General features: G+C 45.1%; 1 protein-coding gene across 3 annotated transcripts in view; it reads right to left on the bottom strand.

Annotated features, from left to right (window-relative positions):
* Positions 1-27,835, bottom strand: part of Rptor (regulatory associated protein of MTOR, complex 1) — a 392,354-nt gene that overhangs the window by 112,366 nt on the left and 252,153 nt on the right. For all 3 annotated transcript variants that reach the window (XM_005407318.2, XM_005407317.2, XM_013506089.1), the window contains 2 exons: positions 14,268-14,368; positions 13,545-13,689 (listed from right to left, as the gene is read on the bottom strand). In XM_005407318.2, the coding sequence (XP_005407375.1) occupies positions 13,545-13,689; positions 14,268-14,368 (246 nt within the window). The remainder of the gene's footprint in view (positions 1-13,544; positions 13,690-14,267; positions 14,369-27,835) is intronic.

Raw genomic sequence — 27,835 nt, forward strand, 5'->3', positions numbered from 1 at the left:
TGATAAGCAACCACTAAACCACAGTTCCTGCATACCACCCTACTCTGCTCCCCAGCTCGCTCCAAGTGGAGTGTGTTCTGCCAGCTTGGGACCCTCTCAGGCTGGATTACATGACCTTCTTATTCCCGTCAAACTCTAAAATCATGTGACAACTCTTTTCACAGCAGAACCACTGTTCTTTTGATGAGCATAAAATTAGTAGATTAAAACTAGCCACATTTTCTTGAATAAAACTCAATCAAACTTGCAGTCTTAATTTGGGATTCTTAGCGATGGTCAAGTGGGAAAGCAAGTCCTATAAAAACCTGAGACCACAGTGGTGGGTGCTTTGACTTTGGCACCCAGGAGGAGCAGAAGTTAGGAGGAGCAAGCCAGAGATGTCTGTATCAGCACCTCCCACAGTGGAGGGCAGGGGCTGCTCCCTCAGCTGTGGGGCTGGGAGGCAGAGCTGGGGTATTCAGGAACAGGCTGGGGGAAGCTGGGAGAGCTGTGCCCAATGGATCCGCACAGGGCCCCTCCCCCAACCTCACAGAGCAGGGGCTTTCTAAGCTGCTGGCTGCTCTAATGAGTCACCAGCCTGGGTTTTCAGGAAACAGGCCTAGGATGGCAAGTGCCCAAGCAGTGGGCTGTAGAAAGCCTCCTGAGTCAGTGCAGTCTCCATCTGCACTGATCAATCAGAGCGGGAAGCACAGGTTATTACTGCAGAGAAATGTAAGGTTTCAGGACCCTTGAAATTGTGAGTGAAAGAGAACGACTCCCCAATGACTTTGCATCAAAAATTAAACAGGAACCGGGCTGTGTGTATTTCATCACTTGCTCCCCCGCCTGAAGCAAAGTGTAAATGTACATTACTTTATGCTTTAACCTCAATTTTTGTTAGGCTTTGTTCCCTTTCCCCCTGCTAAAAATTCAGCCACTCCATCACCACCCAAGGATATAATAACTAGATTTTAAATTATTTACTCCAAATGCTCTTTCCTGCCTACCTTTCCTGTGCACTCTCAGGGGATGTGCACACTGTCGTCTACTTATGAGGGAGAAGGACCCTGAACAGAGTTCAAAGAGTTTTATCAACCAGAGTGAGATGGTCTAGCCAAAAGCCCAGTGGTCATTCTTCAGTGGTGAGGGGCCCACCCTGAGGCAGAGTGCCAAGCTGGCATTCACAATGGCTGGTCCTCAGGTACCAGCCTGGTTCTGTTCCTGGACCTGATGTTCCCCCCTCTGTGTCTCCAAGAATATTGTTGGCACCCTCTTCCTCCTTTAAGCACCAGGAATCTGGAAGGGGGCATAGCCCTCTGGATGGGGCAACATTGTCTGCCTCCCTAGATGATATAAGGACAGGGTGACTGTAAGCCTGCCCCACACAGCCTGTGCAGCTCTTGCCTGCTCTAGGTGGCCTTGCTGCTCCCTGGAATATGGCTCAGGAGGTTGAGGGGGCAGCCACCACAGCAGTGGAGGAGCCTGCAGGATGGCAAAGCTGCATCTCTGACACCACGGAACTGTCCAGATTGTGTTGGCAGTGTTCAGAGAAGATGGGAAGGAGAAGGGCTGTTTGTTTGTTTGGGTTACAACTAACTCATGGTTCACAGATGATACCTAACTCCTTCCAGAGCAAGAGGCAAACATTCAACAGAGCATTTCTACTGACCAAATGGATCAGAAGGGGTCATGGGTATGCTGGAGAAGTCTGTCAGACTCAAGTATTTATATGGGGGGGGGCAATGTCTTTCTTTGCTCACTTAGAAAGTAAGTGCTATGAATAATTTTATAAAGAATAATGGTCACTGCCAAGTCTGAGTGCTAGTTCCTCTCTAGATATACAGCAGGGTACCATGTCTGACTGGAGTGGTTCTTGTTCCAGCTGGTCTAGGCACAGGGGAGTGTGGGAAAAGTTGGTCTTCTGTGGAGGGTTCCTGCACCCAGGGACCTCACAGGTCCACCTCCAGGTCACTTGGGGAGATCTCCCTATTCTATTGTATTGAGCCATCATCAGCCCCCACAACTACTCATGGATAAAAAGGCTTGGGGTCTTCCATTCCAGAACATTCTCTCTTGGCACTAGATCTTTAGATCCACCAGTGGTAAGGACTGTGGGGAATGTTAAGTCAGAACTATACCAGCAAAGGAATGTTCCTAGCAGAGAGCACAGGGGACTCCAGACACTGAACCCACTGACAGCCATGTACCTTGTATAGTGGGGCTTTCCAGGGATAGCTATGGAGAAATTACCTCTGCAAACACAGAGCCTGGGGATGAAGCAGTGAAGTGCAAATGAACTCCAGGTCCCAGGAAGAAAGTGGAAGCGGTGTGAACATGACCCTCTCAGCCAAGGGGTTGGGGATTTAGCTCAGTGGCACAGCGCCTGCCTGGCAAGTGCAAGGTCGTGAGTTTGATTCCCGGTACTGGAAAAAAATACAAAAAATAACCCAATCCCCCACCCCCCAAAAAAGACCCTCTCACCCCATCTCCCGTCTCTGTATACACTCACCTCTCCCAGGGGGCTGGGGCACATGTCTCTGTGGATGCCCCTGTAGGAAACAATGGACCTCTCTAAAATGGGGTTTATGTCATGGGGAGCCTCTGAAGTACTTGGAAGATAGTGTGAGGAAGGGAGGGAGAGACCTGACAAGGAAAGTGATGGATGGCAAAGGACATGTCCAAGGCAGCCCAGTAAGGAAGCCACTGGCAGATACAGAGCCAACCAAAGCAAGAGCACTAGTATTTAGGTAACTGCTGACAGAGAACTGAGGAACAGGGCTGAAACTCAGTAAGAACTCATAACTTTGGGGAGAGTAAACTGACAACTAAACTAGTTCCCTTGAGTTTCTGTAACAGTGAAGGCTGAGAAATTCATATTTTTCCATGTGTGTTTTGGTGACAGTGAGACGAGAGGAGCTGGATGGGGCAGCAGTGTGGAGTGAGGCCAGTGTGGCAGCTCTGGCCTCAGGGCAGGTTTTTCCAGGCCTCAAAGCTGCCCTGATCTTAGGAAACTAAGAGGAGGCCACCAAGACCCAGAAGAGAGGGCCTCACTGTCTGTCCTAGCTCCACCCTGATCTCTCATCAGCCAGCATTTCCAGCTTTCCTCTGAACCAAAGCGTATTTCTCTTTGAACTACAAAGCCTGATTGGTATATTCAATTCTTGATGAAAGCAGCTTCAGGGTATAATTTTCAATATTTAATGAGATTGACTAATGTTTACTCCAGATTCATGCCTGCACTGTCCTTAAAGAAAAACCCTCCCCAAAGAGAACATGTATCAAAGGCATGTGTCTCCTTGAAATCACATCACCTGGGATTTCTGTAAAGGGTACCCTTCAGTGTTACTTCTCTGGTGCTTCCCAGCACATAGGCAAGAAGCCAGGATGTGAGGCCTTACAGGGAAAGATCCCCAAGTGGAGGCAACCTTCAGATCCTTACAGTGAGATAGCATGGACTCAGGAAAATGGCAGCCCAGGCAAATCTGCAGGCAAAACTGGCCAGACCCACTGAAGTCCCTGTCCTTCCACCGCACACAGCTACTGAGTAATCCCGGTGGAGGGAGTCAATGAAACAGCTACCAAGTGTGTGCGGCTGCTTCTGTGCCAGGGACACAGGCACTGAGGAGCTCAAGCTGAAGCTTCTGGCCTGGCTCATCACAGGCAGTCAGTGGGCTACGTCTAGTCCACAAATGTGCTTGGTTTGGCTCTCAGAATGTTTTAGAAAAATAGTATTAGATATGAACATCTAAAAATCAGATAATTATAAACAAAAATATGAATTTTTGGCTACTCTTTCAAAATTGGATAACTAGCGTTTCAGGGACTAAAGTTTTGTATGAAGCCATGAGCTGTGCTGCCTAGACAGCACAGCTCTTCCCTCACCAGGCCCATGTCCTCCCTGGCAGCTCCAGCCACTTACTTGATTGGCTCTGTTAGGAAGGCCCAGAATATGCCTGTGTATTGGACCCATGTGCCTTCGCCAGGCCTGCCAAGCTGGCAAGCCACCCCTTCCTCCCCTCTTCCTCTCTTTCAAGTCCTGTGGTAGACCCACAGCTAGTGTGTCCATGTACACCTGTCCCACACAGGGACGCGCAGGTTTGCCACAGGGCAGATGGGAGGTGCATTACTGCCTGTGAGCTGCTCATGCTACAGATCCTTAATTATTCCTGGAGAGTTCACCACATACTCATGGGGTCAGGTTGTTTTGCATCACTGCATATGTCTTGAAAAGTCATCCTTTTATGCCCCATCCCACCAAAGGATGTGTGTGTGTGTGTGGAGCTCTTTCCACAAGCAGTTGCTGGGCAGACACTGGACCCTTACATGATACAAACAGTGGCCTGTCCTACCCAGAGCCTGTGCCTGCTAGTGACATGTATGGCCCTTTATGTCTTGGACCTGGAGGAGGTGAAGAAACACTGCCAGGTCCTGTTTCTCTTAACAGCTGTATGGACACTAACTTGCTACCCATGTCTTTCTCTTTTGGTGGTGGTTCCCATTCCATGCAGAATAGAGCACAGGCTCTGGGATAGGTGAGTGGGTATCTGAACTGTGCTTTCAGCCAGAAGGTCACTGTGTGGCTTTGGACAAGACACATTCTTCCTTCCTGACCCTCTGTTCCTCATCTGCAAAGTGGAAAATATGATGTTTGTGCATGGAAGTGTGGCAGCGTCAGTGAGATTTATGTGTCTAGATATCGGGGAGAGGGCCTGGTACCTAGCAGATGCTCAATAAATGCAGCCATTTATCTCTTTATCTGAAGCCAGCTCCACAAACCTGTATCTTAAATTCCTTCTAAACCAGATGCAACCTCCAACTGTCTGCTGGCTTTCCCTCAAGTTCGGCAGCTCCTTCCTTTACCTCCACCTGCCTGGCACCATTCGCTCAGCTTTCTAGCTGTCCCAACTTTCAGCCTTTTCCAGACCACAGATGTAATCAATTTCTAAATTCTGTCAATGCTAAGAGGAAGTATTTCTGAAATCTGGGCTCTCATAGCTGCAGCCTGGGCTCACAACTCTCATCTTTCACTTAGTCCCCAACCACTGTTTCCTGTGGGTCGCCCCTGCTGGTCCACTTTTCAGTCCCTTCCTGAGCCCTATAAGGCTGGGCTCCAGGTTGGAACCAGCCCTCCCTCACTGCTCCCTCCTGCTCCTCGCTGCCACTGCTCCAGCTGTATCCCTCCTCCCGTAGAGGCCCCCAAGACTCCATTTCTTACACACGTCATCCCTAGCTCAGAGAGATCTCTCCATATCCCACCTTCCTTTCATCTCTTGGGAATCATCCCTTACTTTGAAATCACGAATGCTCTTCCTCCAAGCCTTACTCCTGCTAATCCATCACTGTATATTGTGCAGAATTCCCTGTTCCAGGCTCCATAGCCCTTTGGAGCAAAGACCACAGCTTGGATTTTTTGTTTGCCACCTAAGCCCACACACAGCAGGACCTGTCTATCAAAGCCTTTGATGCGCAAGTCTACTGTACCAAAGTCCTTAGCTGGGGGCTGGGAAAATCCACAGACAGAAAGCTGAGTTCTAATGGGGACTCAGGGCTCAGCAACACACAGGCAGTGGGAGGATGACAAAGGAGGACCCTGGCTTGCTTACTACCATGCCAAGCTCGGGGCAAGCTCCTGGAGACCTCAGACTGTGTCCTAGTTTGCATCTGGATAAAGCCTGTGTGCTGAAGTTCTCCTCCTGGTATACAGTAATTCCATTTGATGATGTCCAGCTGCACAGTTTTCTTGCACAGGACAGAATCTGCAGAACAGCTGGGGCTATAAGGCAGGGTTATAAATTTTCTCAAGCTCCAAGACCAAACTGAGCAGCAGCTCCAAGAACTTGGCCAGCAAGCCCATGGGCTCGGGGCACAGTGACCAATGGGTACTCAACTTCTTCTGGTCACACAGGCCAGACCAGAGAGCAGTCCTGTCTTTAGGGGCCAATTTGGCTTTATGAGCACCTCTCAACAGAGTCCAAGGTCCTTGAGGCAGAGTGTGCCCTGAACCAGACACTCACATACAGGGTCAGTGACCATGACACTTCTCTAATATCACCTGGCTTCTCAACTCCTCTGCAAGGCCTACCCAGCCCAGAGTCTTCTGTGTGTGTGTGCCTTGTGCACAGCTTGTTAAATTAGGTTCCTCTGTGATTGGACATTTCAATAATAATCCTACTGGCTGTGTAGTACCACATATATAGCTAGGTGTAATGTATATGAATTATTTTTTAACTTGAGATTTTAATGAGCTACTTATACATTATTTAAAAATATCAAATGATAGCCAGGCATGGCACATGCTGATAATCCCAGCACTTGGGAGGCTGAGGCAGGAGGACTGCTATGAGTGAGGCCAGCCTGGGCTACATAGTGAGTTCAAGGCCAGCTTGAAGTACATTGTACAATCTTGTCTTAAAAAAAGAAAACAAAATATGAGCTCAAGCCCAGGTACTAAACCTTAGGGAATTCTATTAGTTACATTTTTCTTATGTAAGGAAATATTCAATTATTTCTTCTGTTTCCAGTTTTGTATTTATGACATAATGCCTTTATCACAATGATTCAATTTTTAAAAATAGCTTCTAATGTCCAAAGACTTAGGGAATCTACAGGTAGGATCTAATTACAAATGGGATCTTTGCCAGTTTTTACCACAGAGAGCTGTCGCTCCAGCACCTGTCAAGATTCTCTTTGGCCTTTTCTACAGAATGCAGACTGCAACACAGTAGTTGTACTGCTAATACAATTTAATATTCAGTTTTTGTCATTTAGCATACATTTTTATAGTAATGGATAGAATTTTAAAGTTTCTCACATTCTTCTCAAGCATGCAGACTTTAATTTACATCCCTATTTCTTTAGGTCCTGGGGTTATTTCCAATTTTCCCCTCTTGTAACAAATTTTCTGACAAATGGTTGTATTTTTCAGTCTTTCAGAATGCCACATCAGTTATGTTCTTTGGCTTTTCTTTAGTCCTGGTGATCGTACTCCTGCTGGTTGCAGACAGCTGTGGAGCAAAGTGGATAGAGCAGGGAAGGGCAAGAGTAGGCAGGGGCCACAAGGAGCCACACAGTGAAGCAGCAGCACCATGGAATGTGAATGAGCTGCTCCTGGCACCAGTCAGGAGCAGAGAGCCTGTGGTCAGTGAAGTCCCAGCCAAGGACAGCAGTCCCAGTCAGTATTAATGGGTGGGAAATGCCAAGATAATCAAGTTCTAGAATAAGTGTTGTAACTTCCTGTCTACTTCCATGTCCAGCTGGAGAGAAGAACCCAGGTCTCTGCCCTACAGGGGAGCTGACTGCAATGGACACAAGAAACATGCCTGCGTAGAAGTCTCGGGGGAGGGATGCTGGCCTTCCTAGAGATTCCAGGTCACCATGCCAGATGGCAATGTGGCTCTCCGGTCACCTAATTTCTGATGCCCAGAAAGATCCCTTACATGTGACAGTGACACAACAGTCTACCCGCAAGACAGCCCCTGGAGCAGGAGGTGGCTGCCGGTCAACCTGGCTTGCTCCCTGGCTTAGTGTTGCCCTTGCTTAGGTGAGCCTTCATCCGAGAGATGTGTCTAAGTGTCCATCACCTCCTGAAGATGGGTGTGCACATGCACTGCTGAGTCAGCTACACCATGCAGCCTGAGCCTCAATTCTCAACTCTGAAACAGGCAGCTTCCCAACACCTTTATCACTGCACTGCCATGGGAACAGCTCCACCCACAAAGGGCTTTAGCACATACTGACAGCAGGCACCTAGAAAATACACCACTGGAGTTACTGGCAATGACTTGCCTGCCCTAGTGAAGGCTGTGGTAGGTCATTTCCCTGCCCCTGCTATTTCCTTCTTGCCTCTGCACACAGCCCAGTCACCTGCAGCCTCTCCAACTGTGTGCCTTCAGCACAGTTCCCAAATGCTCCACTCTTACAAGTCACTCCTGAGGTAAAGAGACTGCCCGTGGCCTCATGACCCTGTCTCCTGCTGCAGCCTCAATCCTTGGTGTGGCCAAGGCCTATGACTTCTGTTGACAGCAGCATGGAGTAAGGGTGGCCAGCTGCCTGAGATTCAGTGGATGTGATTATATGTGGCATGACAACAGGCTATGCCCCCACAAGACAGGAATCTTCACTTCCCTTGCTGGTTGTGCATGGGAGGTCACCAGGGCCACTGACTGGAAGACAGGCCACCTATGGTGGCAGCCTATGGGGGCCTTGAGCCTGGTGGGATCCTGTGTGGAGGACCTGTCCCTACCCTGAAACTGTGACATGGCAGCATGTGGCACTGAGCCAATGAGCTTATGGTAACATTGTTTTGCAGCAGTAGATAACAATTATCCGCTTGAGCACTTTTCAGACTCCAAAATTTCCACTTTCCATGTTGTGATGCTTGGAGGGATTTCCTATTACTAATTAGAGCAGTACATCCATCAGAGAGCAGCCTACAATTTGTATGTAATTTGTGAATTAGGCTTGTTTTCTTTCAGCACAATCTTCTCATTTCAGCACATTTGTTCCCCAGGGCCTTCAAATTCACTGTTCTTTTAGGGAGTCTAGGTTGCCATACGTTTTCCATATTTAGCTATTCCTTTTGGAGAGGCCAAGTGACTGACTGAGCAGTGCCTGCACGTCTACGCCAGAGGCCAGAATAGTTCATAAGACAAATGCTGATAAATGAGAAAAAAGAAGCAAAAATGTAAGGCACAGGATACAGCTCTGGCCACATGAAGGTAAAAACCCCAAACTAGTGCTTGCCCCTAGTATGGACACAGAGAGGCAGTTCCTAGCCTCGGGCCAGGCAATGTGAGGACGGCCCCGCTTGAACATAGCACTTCTGGCCCTCAGCTTGCTGTTTCCAGCCTGTCACCTGAACTGTCCATCATATCCAATTATCAGGACACTGTCAGGCATGCAGAAGGTGGGAGTGAAAGGGACCCTCCTATTTCTCCCCTTCCTGCTGGCAACATCCCACTACAGGAAAGGGCATCTTGCCCCTGAGCCCTCAGGAGCACAGGCTGTCTCTGCCTTATCCTCAGGTTAATGAGATTCCCCACTGAACAGGCTGGGGGCTGGGCAGCACTGGGGACTACCCAGCAGGGTGCCTTATCACGTCCAGCCCTGCAGTCACTGCCATGGGCCTCCGTAGGGCCTGCTGACAAGCTGTGCAAAATCCTTCGGGAATGAGTAACCCTTTAGGTGAAGAGAAGAAATGTGCTTCTTGGAACAGGTTAGGGGAGAGCCAGAATACTGAGGTTGTGTAGGAGAGAAACTGCATTCTGCCTTCTGATCTCCGAGGGACCTATTGAAATGGGTTCTGGAGGTGTGAAATTTTTTCTTATACAAGAAACTGACTTGTACACTGAGGCAGGGACCCTGCAGGACAGTGGTTTCCCCATCTTGCTGCAGGAGGATGACTCTGGGCCACCAGGGTCCTTTGTAGCTGGCCATCCGTGATGATTCCCACTGACTGGGCAAAAACCCATCCTTGCCTCCCAGCATACCTTCTTACCTCCCTGGGGGTGCTGAGGCTAGCACTGATAGTGGGTGGAACACAGCTTTCCTCCCTGCCCAATCCTGCATGTCTCCTCCCCTTCTGCTTCTGAGCAGGCTCATGACCTCTTTACCCATCTCAGGGTCTGTCCTTTGGCAACCCAACCTACCATATATGGAATTAGCCTCAAAAGGGAAGGGAAGACATGAGGCCACAAGGCCACAGCAGTGCTCTGCAGAGTGGTGGAGCACAAAGGCCCAGTCAGAAGATGGCCCTCAAGTCTTCAAAGTATATATTCCCCTGGAAGAGCCCTGTGATGCTCTGGAGGTTGGAGTCAGGAGAGGGAAAGAGGAGAGTGTGCACCCATGACACAAGAAGCTGCTCCTTCCACAGGCCTGGGGACCTATGGAGGCAGGCTTTCCCCAGATTTCTCTGGGCCTCTGTGGTCTGACATGGCACCTCAGGTATCTAGCACAATGAGCACCAATGAGGACCAGCTTTAGGAAGCTCACAGGGTAAGGGACTTGTTCCCAGGCTCCAGGTTAGTGCTGAAAGGTGCTAGCTGCAGGGCAGGGAAGGATCATGCTTCTCTTAGCCTGGACTTGTATGGACACAGTGCATGGACCAACTCTAGAGTTCAGAAGTATTTAGGATAGCAGTAGACCTGCCTCCCCAAACCAAACAAAGCTCTGGAATGATGGGCACAGATGCGGTGGTCCTGCATTGGCCACCCCAAGTGTTCCCTTTCCTGGCCCCATCAGCTCTTGCTATTCCTTTTTTCTGCTCAGGTCTGGCCTTTTACTCTCCACTCTGATGCCATGCAAATTTTTTCTTTTTTTCCTTTTGGTAGCACTGGCAATTGAACCCAGGACTTTGTGTATGCTAAACAAGAGCTCTATCACTGAACTATCATCCCTGACCTTCTTATTTTAAGACAATGTTTCACTAAGCTGCCCAGGGTAGCCTCAAACTTGCAATCCTCCTGCTTCAGCCTCCCAAGTAGGTGGGATTACACACATGTAACATCATGCTTGGCTTCTTTTTTTAAACTCTGTGCAGCCAAATATATCACATAGGAGGCATTTTTACATCCATAAAAAAGATATACTAAAAGGGAACATATTTCCAGGGGTTTATTTTTGAGGCAGTCAGGTGAAGCCAGATGAGGAGGAGAGCTAGTGGTTTCTCACTCCTCATGTGGGCGCTCTGTTAGGCAAGACACCATGCTCCTAGTGCTGAGCTGGTCAATCTATGACTAAGTGTACCACTGACCCTTCAGCCCTTTTAATTTATTTTTTTACTTTTCTTTTTTATAATAAAATTTTCTTAAAAATCTGCATTAGAAGAAATAGGATGTAAGGCATTACTTTTCTTAAGGGACTAAAGCTTTCTTTCTTTCTTCCTTTCTTCCCTTTTTTTTCTAGACACAGTCTCACTAAGTTGCCCAGGAGGACTAAATTCTGTGACTTTCCTGTTTTAGCCTCCCAGAGTGCTGGTTTCACACGTGTGTGCCATCATGCCAGTGAGAAAGGCTGTTTTGATGATGTATTCTCACAAAAATGTTTCCTCTAAGCACTCCACAAATGCCTGAAGCTGCTAACCTGACGAGGTAGAAATGTTCTTGGTGGCCCCTTATTTCTGAAAGACCTCCCACTCTATTGACCTCAGTCTCAATCTGAGAACAGGTCTCCCTACTGTGGGCACAGAGCTGCAGCAGAGTGTGTGTTATGGCTTGTGTCTAGATGTCCCTCTCAAAGCCTCATATAGTCACAGGTAGGACTTTTTCAGAGGTGGCTGAATCTAGAGCGTGTGACTGATTCATGGTGTAATGCTAGGATTAAGGGTGGGTGATTACTAAATCAGTCCACTGATTGGTTTGGCACTGTCCTAATCCTGGTACCTTGGACACAATACCAGGACAGAAAGAGGCTTGTATGGTCCCTTGTTGCTTTGCCACCTTCTGCCCACTATGAACTGTTTCTCCTCTGTGATGCCTGTTTGCCAAGCCACCTTGCCTTGGAGCTAGCCAACTGTGGACTGAAACCTCTACAAAATGTGAGCTAAATAAACTTTTTCCCCATTAACTTTGGGTGTCAGATTATTTTGTCTCAGCAACAAAAGAAAAGTAAAGAAGATAGAATTTGGTAACAGAGAAGTGGAGTTGTTGCTGTGACTGTACCTGACCATGTTGTTTAGGAGCCTTTGGAGCTGGCTTATGGGAAGGGGAAGAGTTAGGAAAGGCTTGGAGATGCTGATTGAAAAAGTACAGCTGGTACGCCTGTGCTATACTTGATATGAGATTCTGGTCCAAGCTCAGAAGACCAGAATGCTGACAGAAATTCTCCTGGTGAAGACCAGGCTCAGGTTTCTGCTGGGAAGAAGGACTATACTGGATGTTGGACTCCACACAATGTGTGTTATATCTTGGCAGAAAGTTTAAAGTCAGCAGACTAATTAATCTTGCAGAAGAAAATTTTTTTTGGTAGTACTGGGAATCAAACTCATGACCTCAACTTGTAAGGCAGGTGCTGTGTCACTGAGCTATATTCCTGGCCCTAGAAGAAATTTTAAGGCAGTTTAATGTTGAAGTGGTGGCATGGCCACTATTGGGAGCTTTTAGCCAGATTTGTGCTGAGAATCAAGAGCAAAGAGCTTAGCAGAATGGTTCACAACACTGTGAGTTTGGCCAGAAAGGAAGCTCTAGTAAAACTGTGTCCTACAATGATGGAACAGAGGAGAAATTGGTTGCTGAAAATACTAACCTGAGGGCCTTACAAGAACCAACAGGATCCCAGCCTCTGCAGCCTCAGAGTTGCAAAGGTGAAAGACTTTGCTCTGAGAAGAGAGCCTCAGAGCACCACGTTCCTGAATGATGGTGGCCTAGGGAAGCTGTTCCTTGAGATTTGGTTCACAGGCACTGAACCCCTAGAGCCAAGAGACAAGGAGGGAGCAGACCTTGGTACCATCAACTGGGTGCTGGTTTTAGGTGCATGCAGAATGCAAGAGTTATGGGGTCAGAAAGGCTTCCACTCAAATTTTAGAAGGCCTGCGAGGCCAGGCAGTGTGTGCCAGAGAGGGCAGTGCATGAAGCTGTGAGTGTGAAGCTAAAGGTATAGTGGAGACCTCAGAAGTTTGAAGAAGCCAGGAATGTGGACCATCTGAGGAAAACTGGAAGAAGAGAGCAGAGCTGGCCCAAGAGAGAAGCCATGGGAGCTATAACCACTGGAAATGCCACAGGGGTGGAGCTACTCAAGCCTTTTGGAGTACACATCTTGCCACAGATTGTCCTGGATGCTGGACATGGAACTACAGGACTTAACATTTGCCCTGCTGGATTTTGGACTTGCTTTGGTCCCATTCCTTTATATCCCCCTATATGTACCTTTTGGAATGGTAACGTCTATCTTGTCTCATTGAATGTTGGAAGTGTTTAACTTTCTTTTCATTTGTATGGGGGTTCACAGTAGAGTTTGCCCTAAATCTTAGTGGAGACTTTGGATTTGGACTTTTTAGCAATGGTAAAACTGTTAGGACTTTGGCAACTCTAGGAGATGGACTAAATGCCTTTGGCATAAAGGGATGTGCGTGAATCTTTAAGGGGCCAAGGGCAGAATGTTACGGTTTGTGTTTGGATGTCCCCTCAAAGCCTCATGTGGTCATAGGCAGGGCTTTTTGAGAGGTAGATAAATCTAGTGTGTGACTGATTCATGGTATAATGCTAGGATTAAGGGTGCTAAGATTAAGGGTAGTGATGGCTAAATCAGTCCACTGATTGGTTTGGCATTGTCCTAATCCCAGTACCTTGGATACAAATAGGAGTAGAAAGAGGTTTGTCTTGTCCCTTGTTGCTTTGCTACCTTCTGCCCACTATGAACTGTTTCTCCTCTTTGATGCCTGTTTGCCAAGCTACCTTGCCTTGGAGCCAGCTGATTATGGACTGAAATCTCTACAAACTATAAGCTAAATAAACCTTTCCCCCTTAACCTTGGGTATTGGTATTTTCTCTCAGCAATGAGAAGAAAGTAATTAAGACAGTGTGCACACCATCAAACCTATTACTAGCAGTGCCATCAACCAGGATACTTACCACATCGCATGCATGTAAGTTGGTGGGAGTCGGGGGCTGCTGACAGGGGTGCAATTGTATGATCTCATGATCCTTTCTGCCAATAAAAAATTTCGAAATAGACTTGCCACCAGCAGGTCTTGTCTGAAGAGCTTTTGGAAAAGATCTGAGGGCAGATAAAAGATAAAAGGAGTCTTCATAGACTGGTGCCCAGCATTTAAAGGCAAATGTACAAATTTACATCTATCCCAAATTACTACTACCAGGCTGTGATTAACACATACTTTCACTATAAATATAAACACATACAACACATAAACACATATATGCATATAAGTACATACACACATAGGCACACATCCACATGACAGCTTATATGCAAATAAGCAACCAAGAGACAAAAAATACAAATAAATCTTAGAATAGCAATTCTGGTTTCAGGGAGCAAGGACAGTGCCAAAACCAAAGAAGAAAGCCAAGCCCTGAGCCCAGCCAGGAAAGCACAGGCTGGTGCTCAGTATGGGGGCTGATGCTGAGTACTGTGTACCACTGCTCCCTGTACCCAACACATGGTCATTCTTTCCTCCTCAAAGAGACCTTCTTAGGATCTGGCTGTATCCTTTTCAACTCCTCCTCTTGTTCCCATCAGTTTTCCTCACTGAAGAATGCATTGATCCCCTTCAACTACTCTCCTACCCAAGGGTCAGCAGTTCCCCCAAGTAGCCAGCCAGCCTGCAGCCTCACCCCGGGGGAGCACGTTCCACGCGATGGTGTCTGTGATAGCTGTGAAGATCCAGTTCAGCTCACCCAGAGGAGTCCTCCGGTCATTCAGCCGGCCAGGAATCCTAGAAAACATGATGTGTCTTCCATTAGTGCCATCTGGCTATTACAACAGCTAATAGAGGCAGGAGACAAAGGTGGGAGAGGAAATGAAGCCTCAGACTAGTAGGAGGGGGATGCTGAGTGTGGAGCAAGGAAGACCTCCTTTCCTCCTCTATGACTTTCAAAGTTCCTATGTAGTTCCTTCTCAAGGAGAATACAAATTTCCACAGGTCACTCCTTAGAAGCTCAACTTCCATGTTGCTCTTTCTCCCCCTCCACATCTACACATGGACAGTTTCTTCAAGTACCCTGGGTGGAGGGGTCAAACCCACTGGTAACAGATGGTTCGACATCTGCAGCACGGACCATAGACTGGACTCTGGGGATAGCTGTATGGAACTGGCTGTAAACCAGTCTACACCACCTTCTACAACACTCCATTATGATCCCTCCCTGTGGCTCCCACACTGTAGATGTGTGCTGTCAACTCCAGAGAACCAAGAAAGGGCTCCCTCTGAGGTCTGCTTATCTTCCATACATTCCAACAGATAAATCAGTAAGAGTATTAGCAAAAGGGTTATGCATGGGGATGACTAACCAAGGCCCAAACCATGGAGTTTATGGTCTAGTGGGCAATAAACATGTGCATATGGGGAGGACAAATGCAGCAGACAGGACATGTAGAGGGTGACAGAGGAGGTGACAAGGATGCTGTCAGTTTAAAAAGAGTAGTGAAGGATGGCTGTATGGAGCACTGGTCTGGTTCAGGTGGCCATGGTGCTACAGCAGGAAGGGTGTGTGTACAGTGGCAACAGCATGTGCAAAACCCTGAGGTGTGGGCACGTTTCTTCCTGCTCCACAGTAAGCTTAATTTTATCCACCAGGTAGTAAGCTTAATTACATCTGACTGAGACTCTTTTTCTCCCAGAAGGAAAATGTTCATAGCAATTTGGTTTAGAGTCTAGAGTATGATCCCTGCTATTTATCAAGATTGAACAGATAATAATTCCCACTGCAGCCAACCATTCGAAGCACTGTCTGTGGCTTAAATAATTGCCACTGTCTGAGCAACATTCAGAAGCTGCACCTCAGGATGGAGTATAGGCCATTCTGACTTCCACATGGTTCTGCCACATCTGTGCTCTCTCCTTGCCTTTTCATTTAGGAACAAAAATACTTTCTGTTTCTTCAAGGACGTGCAGTGATGGGATAAGAAACGTGAGATCAAGAAATCAAAGTAATTCTCTAAAGCAGTGACATTATAAGTCCAAAAAAAGCTTTCTAAATTCAAGAAAGAATTTGTACTTCTACAGGGAGACACTGGTTCCAAACAAGGAGGTTTGCACACATAGCCCCAGGGCTGGTCACAGAAGGACTGCAAAGCAACTCTGTCTGGCAGTGGGGCATCATCAGAACTCACCACGGAGAAAAGACCAAGGCTGTGAGGTGAACTCTTGCTTCAGTGGGCCAGGTCACACACAGGGAAAGCAGGGTTGCCTTCTCCAGTAAACCACAAAACAGCTTTGTCCACAGGCTAAATGAGGGCAGAGACACCTCCCAGACTGAAGTTTCTTTAGGAACTCAAGAAACAGCCCAGGAAGTCACTTTACCAGAGATCTCCAGGTGGCTCTCAAGTACCACTGCACACTGGGCCAGCTGCCTGGAAGGCACATGGCCCTAGGAAGGGACAGAAAGGGGTGTTGTGGTTATCCCAGGGTGGACATGGAGCTCTGAAACATTTACTCATGTCTGTAGATGAGAAATATACATGCTGAAAACCCTCTCCATATGGGCCAACCCTCTCCAGCATGGCCCACAGACTGGACCCTGGGTTTAGCTGTGTGGTCCCAGCTGTACAGGGGTACACACCACCATGTACAATTCTCCATTACGGCCCCTGCCCATGGCTCCATGTCTTGGTTACTTTTCTCTCGTTGCTGAGACAAAATACTTTACACCCAAAATTAAGGAAGGAAAGGTTTATTTTGCTTAGTTTGTGGAGGTTTCAGTCCATACTTGGCAGGTTACAAGGCAGAGTGGCACATGGCAGAGGGCTACAGATCATGGTGGCAGAACACAGCAAAAGCAACAAGCACAAAAGCCAGGAATGGCCGCAAGCAGCCTCTTGCTCTCCCTTACATATGCAAACTATCCACCCCAGGGCGGGTGCAGCTCTCACACCCATAATCAATCAAATTCTAAAAGCCTGCCCCATGAACACATGAAGCTTTGGGGGGACACCCAGACACAAACCATAACACTCCAGCATATACACCACACCTTTCCACTTTCCCCAGGTTCAGGGCCTGGCTAGACACCTGCCATCCTCTTCATCACAGTGGCACAGTTGAAGAATACTTGATCACCATTTTGACCCCTTGTGCCTAGGATTAACAAACATACAAGTGCCCCAGTATGCAGGGAGTAAGGATGGAAGGTACTTGTCCTAAGCACTTGTCACAAGTTCTCTCTCTTGTCAATGTATCTTTAGCTCCTCCAGACAGCTCCAGCTACTGATGCCATCCACAAGCGAAGGGTTCCCAACCCCCTTAGTTCTAGTACTTCACTAGGATGCCCTGAACATGCTTACCATCTTGGTTAGTATTTTCTGCAGAGAAATACAGGTCAGTAGTCAGACCACAAGACCATTCAGAAAAGCTTCATTGGGTGGACTTTCTGTGTCCTCTCTAGAGTCTGAGCATGCTACACTCTCAGGATGGATATAACAACAGTAAATTTCTACAATGACTTTCTCTCCTTGATATATATTAATCTCCTTACAGTTTTTGGCAGAGTGCTAAGCACATTGCATAACTGCAACACTGTCAACCAGCAAGGCCACCCAAGCTCCACTGCACAGGTATGGCTGACTGATGGACTGATCTCAGCCACCAGTTGACCGCTATAGGACTCAAAGATCTAGAGACCATAGGCTGGTCTTCCTGCTGTGGAGAGCTCACCCCAGGACTGCTCGGTATGGCTGGCCCTGGCCCACACAAAGACACTCCTACCTGACCTGACATAAGTGGCCTTGTAGAAGCTGGGGACAAAGACCAGACTTTCTTTGGGCATGGCCAAATTCTCCACTACATACACATTAGCCTACTAAGCACCAAAGCAAACCTTTCCTAGCTAGATGTCAGCCTTTTCAGTCTATATAGAGTTCTGGGCACAATGCCAGCAGGATCAAAACAGCCTCCCACCAGATGAGAAAATACCAGAAACATGTGACAGGCTGAGCACCCGCAGTGTGCACATAGCTATTCCAACAAGAAGTTTAAAATGGGAGCCAACTCACCCTCCTTTGAGCAGCAAGCACACATGGCAAGAAAAACCCAAATAAACCACTAGGTTACACCATTCATCAAAGGCTCCAGAGAAGTTCAGGATCTACCTACGTGAGATCTCCATTTGTGTGGATTCTCAGTTTGTTCACAGCCAGGTCCTTCTTGGGATGACAAAGTTAGAAACGAGTTCACTTTCCTTGCTCTTCTTGTCATTCAGAATTAAGTCATTTCAGACATGGTTTTGGTTTTCCTATCTATAGGATCTGATCTGAAGACTATCATACCCACAAGCCTCGGAGGCTGTTTGGATCATTAAGCGCTGCTGCTGCAGGACCCGGAAGAATCCATGCAGCTGGAGCATCAGATTTACATTTAAGACTATTTTACTCCAAAAGCTTCTCTGCTCCCTAGAGAATTTCATTAGTAATCAAGGTGGCATTTTAAAAGTTTAAATCCAGTGTTAAGGATGAATCTGTATGTGAAAAGTGTGAGAAGCTGTGGTTTGGGAACAGATCATTGGATTAAAAGATGAGAAAAGCCATATTCTAGTCCCAGCTGTGCTGTGGAAGGGTGACTTCTGCATCCTGCCTCTCTGCTCTGAGTCACGAAAGCTAACCGTATGTGCAACTCAGAGACTAAAATAAAATGGGTTGCATGCCAAAAGCAAACATAGCATCAGGCAGTAATACCTCCATGGGAAGGGCACCCAGTCCCCCCAGTCTCCCCAGTAGGCTGTCACGCAAAGGACTTATTTTCACCTTCCCCCAGACATTGGGGCACCTCTGAAGCTTCCTGTTGCTTGCCAGGATTCATCTTTCTTGACTTCAACATGCAGGCTATCTATGGCATCTCCAGTGCTGCTCCTGCACAATGTGCTCTTCAACAACCCGATCCCCAGGACCTGAGCCTGGAGCCAGCTTTGATATACCTTCCTGGCACTTTTCCTCTTGGGCCACCCTCTTCTTCCCTTACCCTCCCTGATGTCTTCATAACCATCTGTGCAGTCACTCAAGGTGGCTGTGTACCCTAGCCCTGCAAAGTCCCTTCTATACCTGGCTGTCCCAATAGCCCTGTTACACTATCACCTTCTCCACAAGGACCCCTGCATAGGTGACATTTAATCAGTGTCTGTTAAATGCCTTTCCATCTCAAATTCCTATTAAACTGGACCTGACGAGAAGCCACACTCTCCTCTGACCCTCTTGGGCACTCCACTGTACCCTTCTTTGCACCCTTTTATTACACCATTGTTCCATATATGTTAGTTTTCTTTCTGGGTACCTAGATAATAAATTCCTATGGACAATGACTTTCTTTCCTCGATATATATCAATCTCCTTACAGTTTTTGGCAGAGTGCTAAGCACACTGCATAATTGCAACAGCCCACAAGTCTGAGTCATGTTACTTCTACTTAAAAAACAACTGTTCCCACTCATGCTGATGGCTCTTTGTCATTCTGTGGATAGAATCCTAACTTTTTGTGGAAGTGTGGCAGCTATGGACACTGCCCAGATCCTCAAAGGAAAAAGTGGCATTAGGTGATGCCCTCTAGCTGTGCGTGCTCAACATCCAAGGTGGCTCTCAGGTGAGGCCTTACTCCTCTCTGGGCAGCCCCAGCCAAAGCCTGAGCATGGCAGCGACACAGGACTGGCCACTCCCAGGATTCAGCTGGCTGGCTCTCCTAGAATCAGCTTCCTTCTCAGACCCACCAGGTGTTGCTGCCCAATAGACCTCTGTACCCCTCCTGTTCAATGCCTTTTCCCCAGAACAGCCGATGGCACAGGTGGCATGTGGGCAATTCAGTAATCCACATATTCACATTCACCTTCTTGTATTACTTTCTATATCTCTCCATTTTTCTCTTTTACAAAATGTATAGCTTTCCAGCAGTATCACTGGTCCTTAGCAGACATCCACATTGCTCTCAGATTTGTGCAGACTGTCCTCCTGTCTTCCTGGTATGGGCCTAGATAAACCCCTCATTTTCCAGCTCAACTCCCTTCCTCTTGGAAGACATTCTCCATGCCTCCCCCACCCTGTACTGGGGCCTGCTGTTCTGGCTTTGCTGTTGCAGGGTGCTGTGGGCGTCTCTGCCTTAAATGCCACATTTGCACCTAGGAACTCTCTGACGGCGAGGACCTTGTGTATGTAGATGGCTGCTCATACATGCTGGAAGCCCTTCACAATGCTGTTTGTAAGCAGAATGATTGGTGAAAAATCATGGTTTCTAAGAAAATGTTACAAGATCATTAAAAAATAGATGAGAATTTTAAAAAGGAACAGAGAAGATAATACAAATGGTCTGAATGCCATCATCTAAAAGCCACTAGAAACATTTTTGTTTATCATCCCTCCAGGTATCTCTTTATGCACAGAAACCAAATAACTTGAAATGCATGGAAACAACTCACTATGAATAGGAATGCTTGCATTTGTGTTAAAAATACCCAGAAATAAGCCTGCCATTGTGGTACATGCCTGTAATATAGCACTCTGTGAGGCTGAGGCAGGAGGATCCTAAGTTTGAGCCCAGCTTGGGCAACTTAGTGAGACCCTGTCTCAAAATAAAACCTGAAAAAGGGCTGGGGGTATAACTCCAGAGAACTCCCTGGGTTTAATTTCCTGTACTGAAAACAAAAATAAAATAAAAAAAAATAACCCAAACCCTCACAAACATTTAGTAAATAGTGTGGAAGGGTATGCAGCAAAGTATTAAAATGATTATCTTGGCACGGCAGAGATTATGGGTGATTTTTAATATTTTCTGCATGTAATAATAGTATATGTGCTACAAATATAGTCTTTACATAATATAATGAAAAAAATGAAATTTTTCTCACTTTTAATGAGGGAAGCTAAAGTAAATACTTTTGAAAATTAGAGAAAATATTTTAAAATGTATTCCTTTATAAATGTATAGCACAGATAAAGTTCAATCCAAGTAGGACACACTTTTACTTTGTTTAATCTCAACGACTCTTAAAAAAAGATGGTGTGGAGAACCTGGGGCAAGATCATTATGACACTAATGATTCATCACTTAGAATGTTCCCTGATAAAGGTCATAGGGAGGTAAGACTGGTGATTTCCTCTAAAAACAGTTCTTTTGAAAAATGAGGTCAGTGCACAATGGTGAGGTCTTAGGTAAGGCAAAAGCTGTGTATCAGGCCTCAGGACTGGGGGAAAGGAAAAAGCTCACAGACTGTGGAGAGAGATGCATGAATTTGTGTATACTTGTAGTGATATGTATGAGTATATATATTTGCTCCCATCAATATATTGAAACTATACATAAAGATGTATAAGATATTTTCCAAATCATCATAAAAATGCAAACCTATGAGGAAAAACTCATAGATCAGTAACTAATGCACTAGATAATGAATTTTTGTGAGACTCAAGAAAATATCTTTTGATGGGCTAACATTCCTCTGTGCCAAAATACGATACATATCTATGATACTCTTTCCCAATATGTTTTCTTAAACATTTCCTTACTTAAAATGGGCACAATCCAAGCATCTTTAACACTGGCTTAACTCCTTACACAGCACTAGTATTCAGTCACTCATGGATGCCAGTGATATGGTCCTTCTGAGTGAAGACCAGGATCACAAATCATAACACATGAGACGAGCCTGAATAGTTTGCAATTTTAAAGTCAGAGAAGAATCTCTCTTCCCACTGGGTCAAGACATGTCTGAGTAGTCAGCAGGAGAGGGAAACAAGAAAGCCCAGTGAGAAACACAGTGGATACAGTCACCTTTCCATAGCACAGTGGGATCCCAGATGTGAAGCCATGGTTTTTAATGCTGCCACATACAACTGGAGTCACTGTGATACCATCTAACAAGCTGAGTCAGTGAGGTCCCACACAACATGTGCTCCTGTGTGCCTCTTGGGGTTCTGATGATAACTGGTAAGAGCAGATTGGTGATTCAGACCATTCTCACCTGGAGAACAACTAGAAAGGCTGTGTGTATGCTGGGGAATATGTTAAATTCCTACCACGGTAAAAAACACCGTAATCAACATTTAGAGAAAAGGTTATTTTCAACATGTAAACACACACACACACACACACACACACACACACACACACACACATACACACACGTGTTTCTTCCTCTACTTATAAGGCACTAATCCCATTGTAATAGTTTCACTCTCAACACTTCATCTAAAACTAATTATCTCCCAAGAGCTCCATCTCTACATACTAGCATTTTGGAGATTAAACATGAATTTTAGAGGTACATAATTCAGTCCACAGCATACAGGCCAAGAAATGCCATAGATACAAGACAGGATGAATATTTTGAAAATCTCCATAAACAGTGAGGCGTTGTAGTGCATACCTGTACTCCTAACACTGTGGGAGGCTGAGGCAGGAGGACTGCAAATTCCAGCCCAGCTTGGGCAACTTACTTAGTGAGATGCTGTTTCAAAATAAAAAATAGAAGGTCTGGGAAGGTAGCTCAGTGGGAAGCTCCTGGACCATTCCCATTATTACACACACACACACACACACACATACACACACACACACACACACACACACACACACACACACAGAATGCCCATGTAGGCACATCAAGACACATCTGCCGAAGGCCAAAAAGAGAAAACCTTGAAAAACAGTAAAAGAAAAATACACATAATCCTTAGGTGAACAAGTATTAGTATAGGTCTGGTCAGGAGAGAATTAAAAAAGAAAGATCTATAAATTAAACAGAGAAAATTTAATACAAAACATTTTAAGTAGACAATGGATGCACATGACAGGAACAAAGGCACCCCAGAGGAAAGGGTAGTAGTGGGGAGCATGTTTTCCCTTGAGTTTCAGGAGCACACCAATGGGGACACTCATGGAACAGGTGGGCCAAGCTGAGAGAAATACAGGAGGCCTGGCTATGGTCTCCAGCTGTAAAGGCAAAAGTACAACAGTCAGTTCTTGTGAACTGGCAAGTGGAATGAGGCTGTGTAACAGAGTGACACCAGGATGAGCAGAGCTAGTCATAAGAACACACACAAGATTCCTATAATCTTTGAACATCAACAACATAATCTAACACACAGAACAGAGGAAAAGAAGCATACCATCATCTCAACAGGTAAAAGGAAAGTGTTTCAAATAATTTCAGTACTGGTTCATATAAAAACTCTCTGAAAACTAAGTGTAGAAAGGAACTTCCTCGGGGGCTGGGGATTTAGCTCGGCGGCAAACGCGCCTGCCTGGCAAGCGCAAGGTCGTGAGTTTGGTTCCCGGCACCGGAGAAAAACCAAAAAAAAAAAAAAAGAAAGGAACTTCCTCAACTGATAATGGATACCCAGAAAAAGTCCTCAGAAAACATTATACTTAATAGTGTACCACAAAATATTTTTTCTTTAATTGATCTTTGAGACAGGGCGTGGGTGCCCAGTTTTATTGCTCCTACTTAACAGTGTACTGGAAGCATTTTGTGATATAATAAAACAACACAAAGAAATTAAAAACATAAAGTTTTGAAAGGAAAAAGTAAAACTATAAACATTCAGACGATATAGTTATGTATACAGACAAGGAATTTATAAAACAGCTATCAGAATAAGTAAGGTTAGCAAGTTTAGAGAAATGAAGTCATTATGCAAAAATCAATGATATTTTTATATGTTATTATTAAACAATAAAAATCTTGAAATTAATTTTAAAAATGTTTGTGAGATGCATACAGTTGAAACTAAACAGCACAAAGAACACCGAAGACCATATGCCAATGATTATGGAAGACAGACATACTCAGCATTTATGGAATCATAGTGAACAAATATGTAAATCGCATGGGTATCCCCAGACTCAGAGGAGGGTAGGACAGAACACACCATAGCTAAACACACAAGTCCTAGAACCAAGGCTGGAATGCACCTCTGAGACTTTCATTATTTGTACTATTCAACTTCTTTTGTGCTTAGTTTCTTCATCTGTGGATGTCAATAAGGACCCATTTCATCTGGTTAAGCTAACTGAGATGATGTGTATAAAGCACAATGGCTGACACACTGTAGTTGCTCAAGCAGGTGTACAACAGACTTTCAAAAACTGGAGAGAGGGTACAAAATGGGCCACAGCAAGAACGGTTAGTAAAGAAGGTGCACACACTCCAGATGCTCCGTCTCCAGCAGACTCCTGCAGCCTTAGCAACATGCTCTCAGCACCTACAACTCCAGAAACTAAATGCAACGAACAGCAGTGAAAAAGGAAGACTTGGTTTAGGACTATATGTGACCTGGTTCAAATCTCAATAGTGTGCCTCTCTTCTGGGGTCCAAATCCCCATGTCACTGGTCATAACCTGGATCAGATAGGAAAGAGCCCTTAGGAGCTCCCTAGCTCTCACAAAAAAAATCCTCCAAACACTTGTCTTTGACTTTCTTCCACTTATAAAGTGTATTCCTTTGGAACCCACTTGAATCAACACTCCTCCCAAAAGAGTACGTCACTGCTTTACACTGAGACTATCACAGCTGGAGATGCTTGATGACATTTTTATTTTTATTTTTAAAATTTATTTTAAAAATAAAAGAAGAAAAACATATTAACAGATATCCATCTACAAAATAGCGTAAGAACAATACAAGCAATACTGAATTACAGACAAAGTGGTAGGAAATGAACAAATTTATAAGATAAAAGTAAAATTTAAACACAGGTATACTATGTTCATGGATAAGAAAATTCAATACTAGTAAGATGGTAATTCTCCTCAAACTAATTTAAAGATTGGATGCAACCCTAACCAAAATCTCATCAAGCTTATATTACAACTGATAGGTTAATTCTTAGGTTTATATAAAATGCAATAGCCAAAACCATTTCAAAGGAATAGACTTACACTATAGCTACACTGATCAAAACAGTGAGGTACTGACATAAGGACAGGCACACAGATCAATAAAAGAGAACAATGCAGTAGAACTATATAATCATAAACAGATGATTTTCATTTATGATATCAAAGTAGTAATTCAGTGAGAAAAAGTCATTTCCACACATGGTGCTAGAACAATCTGATACCTATAGGGGGCAAAGCTTTTCCCTTTACTGTATACTGTTTATAAAATTAACTTCAAATGGATCACAAACCTAAACATTAAAGATAAAGCTATAAAAGTCTTAGGGAAAAATAGGAGAAAAATCTTTATAACACTGGGTAGAGTAGGCGAAGTTTTTGAGGTGGGATCCAGAAAGTACAATCATAAAAGAAAAAAACTACTAAGTTCAACTTCATCAAAATGAAAAACTTATGTTCTCAAAGAATTGTTTTGAAAATGAAAACATAAGGCAGAGACTGAACAAAAATATTCACAATACAAAGATCTAAGACTGACTCCAAAATTCACAAGTACTCTTGAGGACAGACAACACAATTTAAAAATTGGCAAGAGAGTTGAACATGCATTTTATTAAATATAAATTAATGGCCAGTGGCACATAAAAAGCTGTTTAGCAATGTGAGTCATTAGGCAAATACAAATTAAAATCATAATGATATTGCATTATATATATCTGTTGGAACAGCTCAATTAAAAGAATCCCCAAAGTTGACATGCATGGAGAACAATGGGCACACTCATCCACTGGTAGGAATATAAGCTGGTACACCACTTCAGAGAGCAGTTGGAAGCTTTTAAAATGAAATTTATTGCACACCTACCACATGAACCAGCTATGCCATAATTAAGCATTCATCCCAGGTGAAATGAATGTGTATTTCTACACATGACCTGTATATGACTGATTGTAGCAGCTTTGTTCATAACAGCCCAAACAACCACATGTCCATCAGCAAGAAACTGTGATATTGAGACAGGAATGTGGCTTGCCAAAGAAAGGAATAAAGTGCCGATACCTTAACCGAGACAAACTCAGAGGTGACATATTGAGCAAAGGAGTCAGATACAAATGAGCAAATCCTGTATCTTTCTATTTATATAAAGTTCTAGAAAAGATAAATCTACCATACAGTGAGAAATATCTGGGTCTGAGATTAAGGAGAGAGAGGAGTTGGGTTGGGCACAAAAAACATCTGGGGACTATATTGATGGCAGTGGTGGTTCCACGGGCATGTAAATCTGTCAACACTCATCCAACTATAGAGTGAGTCGGTTCCCTGTACCAGAGAAAAACCAAAAAAAAAAAAAAAAAGAAACAGATAGAGTGGGGCATTTCATTGAATGTCTCTTGACAATACTCGTTTTAAAGTATAAAAACAAAGAGGATATTACGGCATTTTTAAACAACAGAACCTTTTTGTTTTTAACCAGCATACCTGTAATAAAATTAAGGGAAAATGACCACACATGGGAGTTCTGAGTTGCAGGAAAGAATGAAGAACTATAGGAGAAATAAATGCATTGGTAAATGTGAATACTAACTTTATAAGGTAGTACCAACATTTACAGAAGTGAAGATATAGATAATTAAAATACATGTGAATAATTATACAGAAATCAGAAGGTGAGTAAATGGAATTAGAGTCCCAAGCTCCTTGAATTGCCTGGGTAGCATAAAGTGCTAGGCATAGTGGACCCCATGAAGTTCATGTTGTGGACTCTTAGGCAGAGTCATGGCCCAAGGGCCAATGCTCCTGCAGCATGGTTTTTATAAGGCCCACAGGCCAGGAATGGTTTTATATTTTTAAAGGGTTATAACAAAAGGGCTGTCTCACTACTGGACAGATAGATACCTATGTAGCCTACAAACCTTTAGGCTGACAGGATCTAGCGTCTGGCCAATAACAGAAAAAAAAGTTGCTGTGGAGTAACCAAAGTATAACTGAGAAAGAAGTAAAATCAACAAGCCAACAGAGAAAGAGAAAGGAGTAATAAAATTATTAAACCAGTTTAAAATATAGCAATGGAGGAGAAAAAAGAAAGAGGGCTGGAGAAAAGAGTAGGAGGAAAAATAAGAAAGCAAATAGGAGGCACACTTAAAAATGTCAACTACACTACATGTAAACAGACTAAATATTTCAATTAAAACTAACAATAATCAATCTGGATTTAAAAATAAAGCTAAACAAGGGCTAATTATATTTTGCTAAAAAGAGATACACCACAGGCCCCCGGAAGGAGGGCACCCGGCGCACAGGGAGCCACAGGCGGGGAGGGCCGGTCTTTTGACCTGGGGGCTCACTCCCTGCCTCATAGGCCCCGGGAGGGAGGGCCTCCAGCGCATGGGGTGCCACGGGCGGGGAGCGCCGTTCTTCCAGCTGGCTAGCTTCCTGCCTCGTAGGCCCCTAGAGGGAGGGCCCCCCGGTGCTTGGGAAGCCACGGGCGGGGAGGGCCAGTCTTTTGACTGGTGGCTCACTCCCTGCCTCATAGGCCCCCGGAGGGAGGGCCCCTGGCGCACGGGGAGCCATGCGGCGACAAGTGCTGCTGCACGCCGGCCCTTAGGCTGGCCGCCGCTCAATTGAGAACTATCATGACACAGAGAAACACTGACACAATTGGCCCACCACACACCTGCTGCAGATGCCCACCCATGGACGTGTGTGAATCATTCAAACATGGAAAAACCCCTGGGAATACATGCCATACAACGGGCCACTCTTGCTCCTGCCATTGAGAACCAGAAAGGTCCAGAGTCAGCGGAGGAGCAGCTGCTGAACTAGGGTCATGAGAGCCGCTTGGAAGCTGTAAACCAGGAGGACCTTGCACAATACCTGCGGAGACTGCCTGGAAGCCTTTCTTCCCCTGACAGTACAGGCTGTGGTGGCATTCAGGAGAAGTCTGCAGCAGGATTCCTTCTGCCTGTGCTGACAGTTGGGGAGATGACACTAACTGGTTGTGGGGTCCCAATGCGATGGGAGGCTGGAGAGAAAACGCTACAAAAAATGGCTTTCGCCCCAGACGGCTCACTTGATTTTTGACAACCCTTAGGCTGTAACTACTTGTTAGATCCTTCTTGTGTATCTCTGTCTTCCTGAGAAACCACTTGAAAGATACCACCATGTATTACAGCAGTCATTGATATTTTCCTACTAATCTATCCATAACTCTGTAATGTTTGTATTGTTCCTATCCTATTTCATAAATGGATCCATGTTTATTATTATGTGTTTCCTACAACAACCATTGAGAATTATTGAATGATTATTCAGTAGGTCACTCATGTATAGTTCTATTTATATTCTTTAGAAGCCACTTTGAAGATATCTAAG

This window comes from Chinchilla lanigera, unplaced genomic scaffold (assembly GCF_000276665.1).
Source record: "Chinchilla lanigera isolate Chin_1 unplaced genomic scaffold, ChiLan1.0 scaffold00105, whole genome shotgun sequence".
Classification (NCBI taxonomy): domain Eukaryota; kingdom Metazoa; phylum Chordata; class Mammalia; order Rodentia; family Chinchillidae; genus Chinchilla; species Chinchilla lanigera.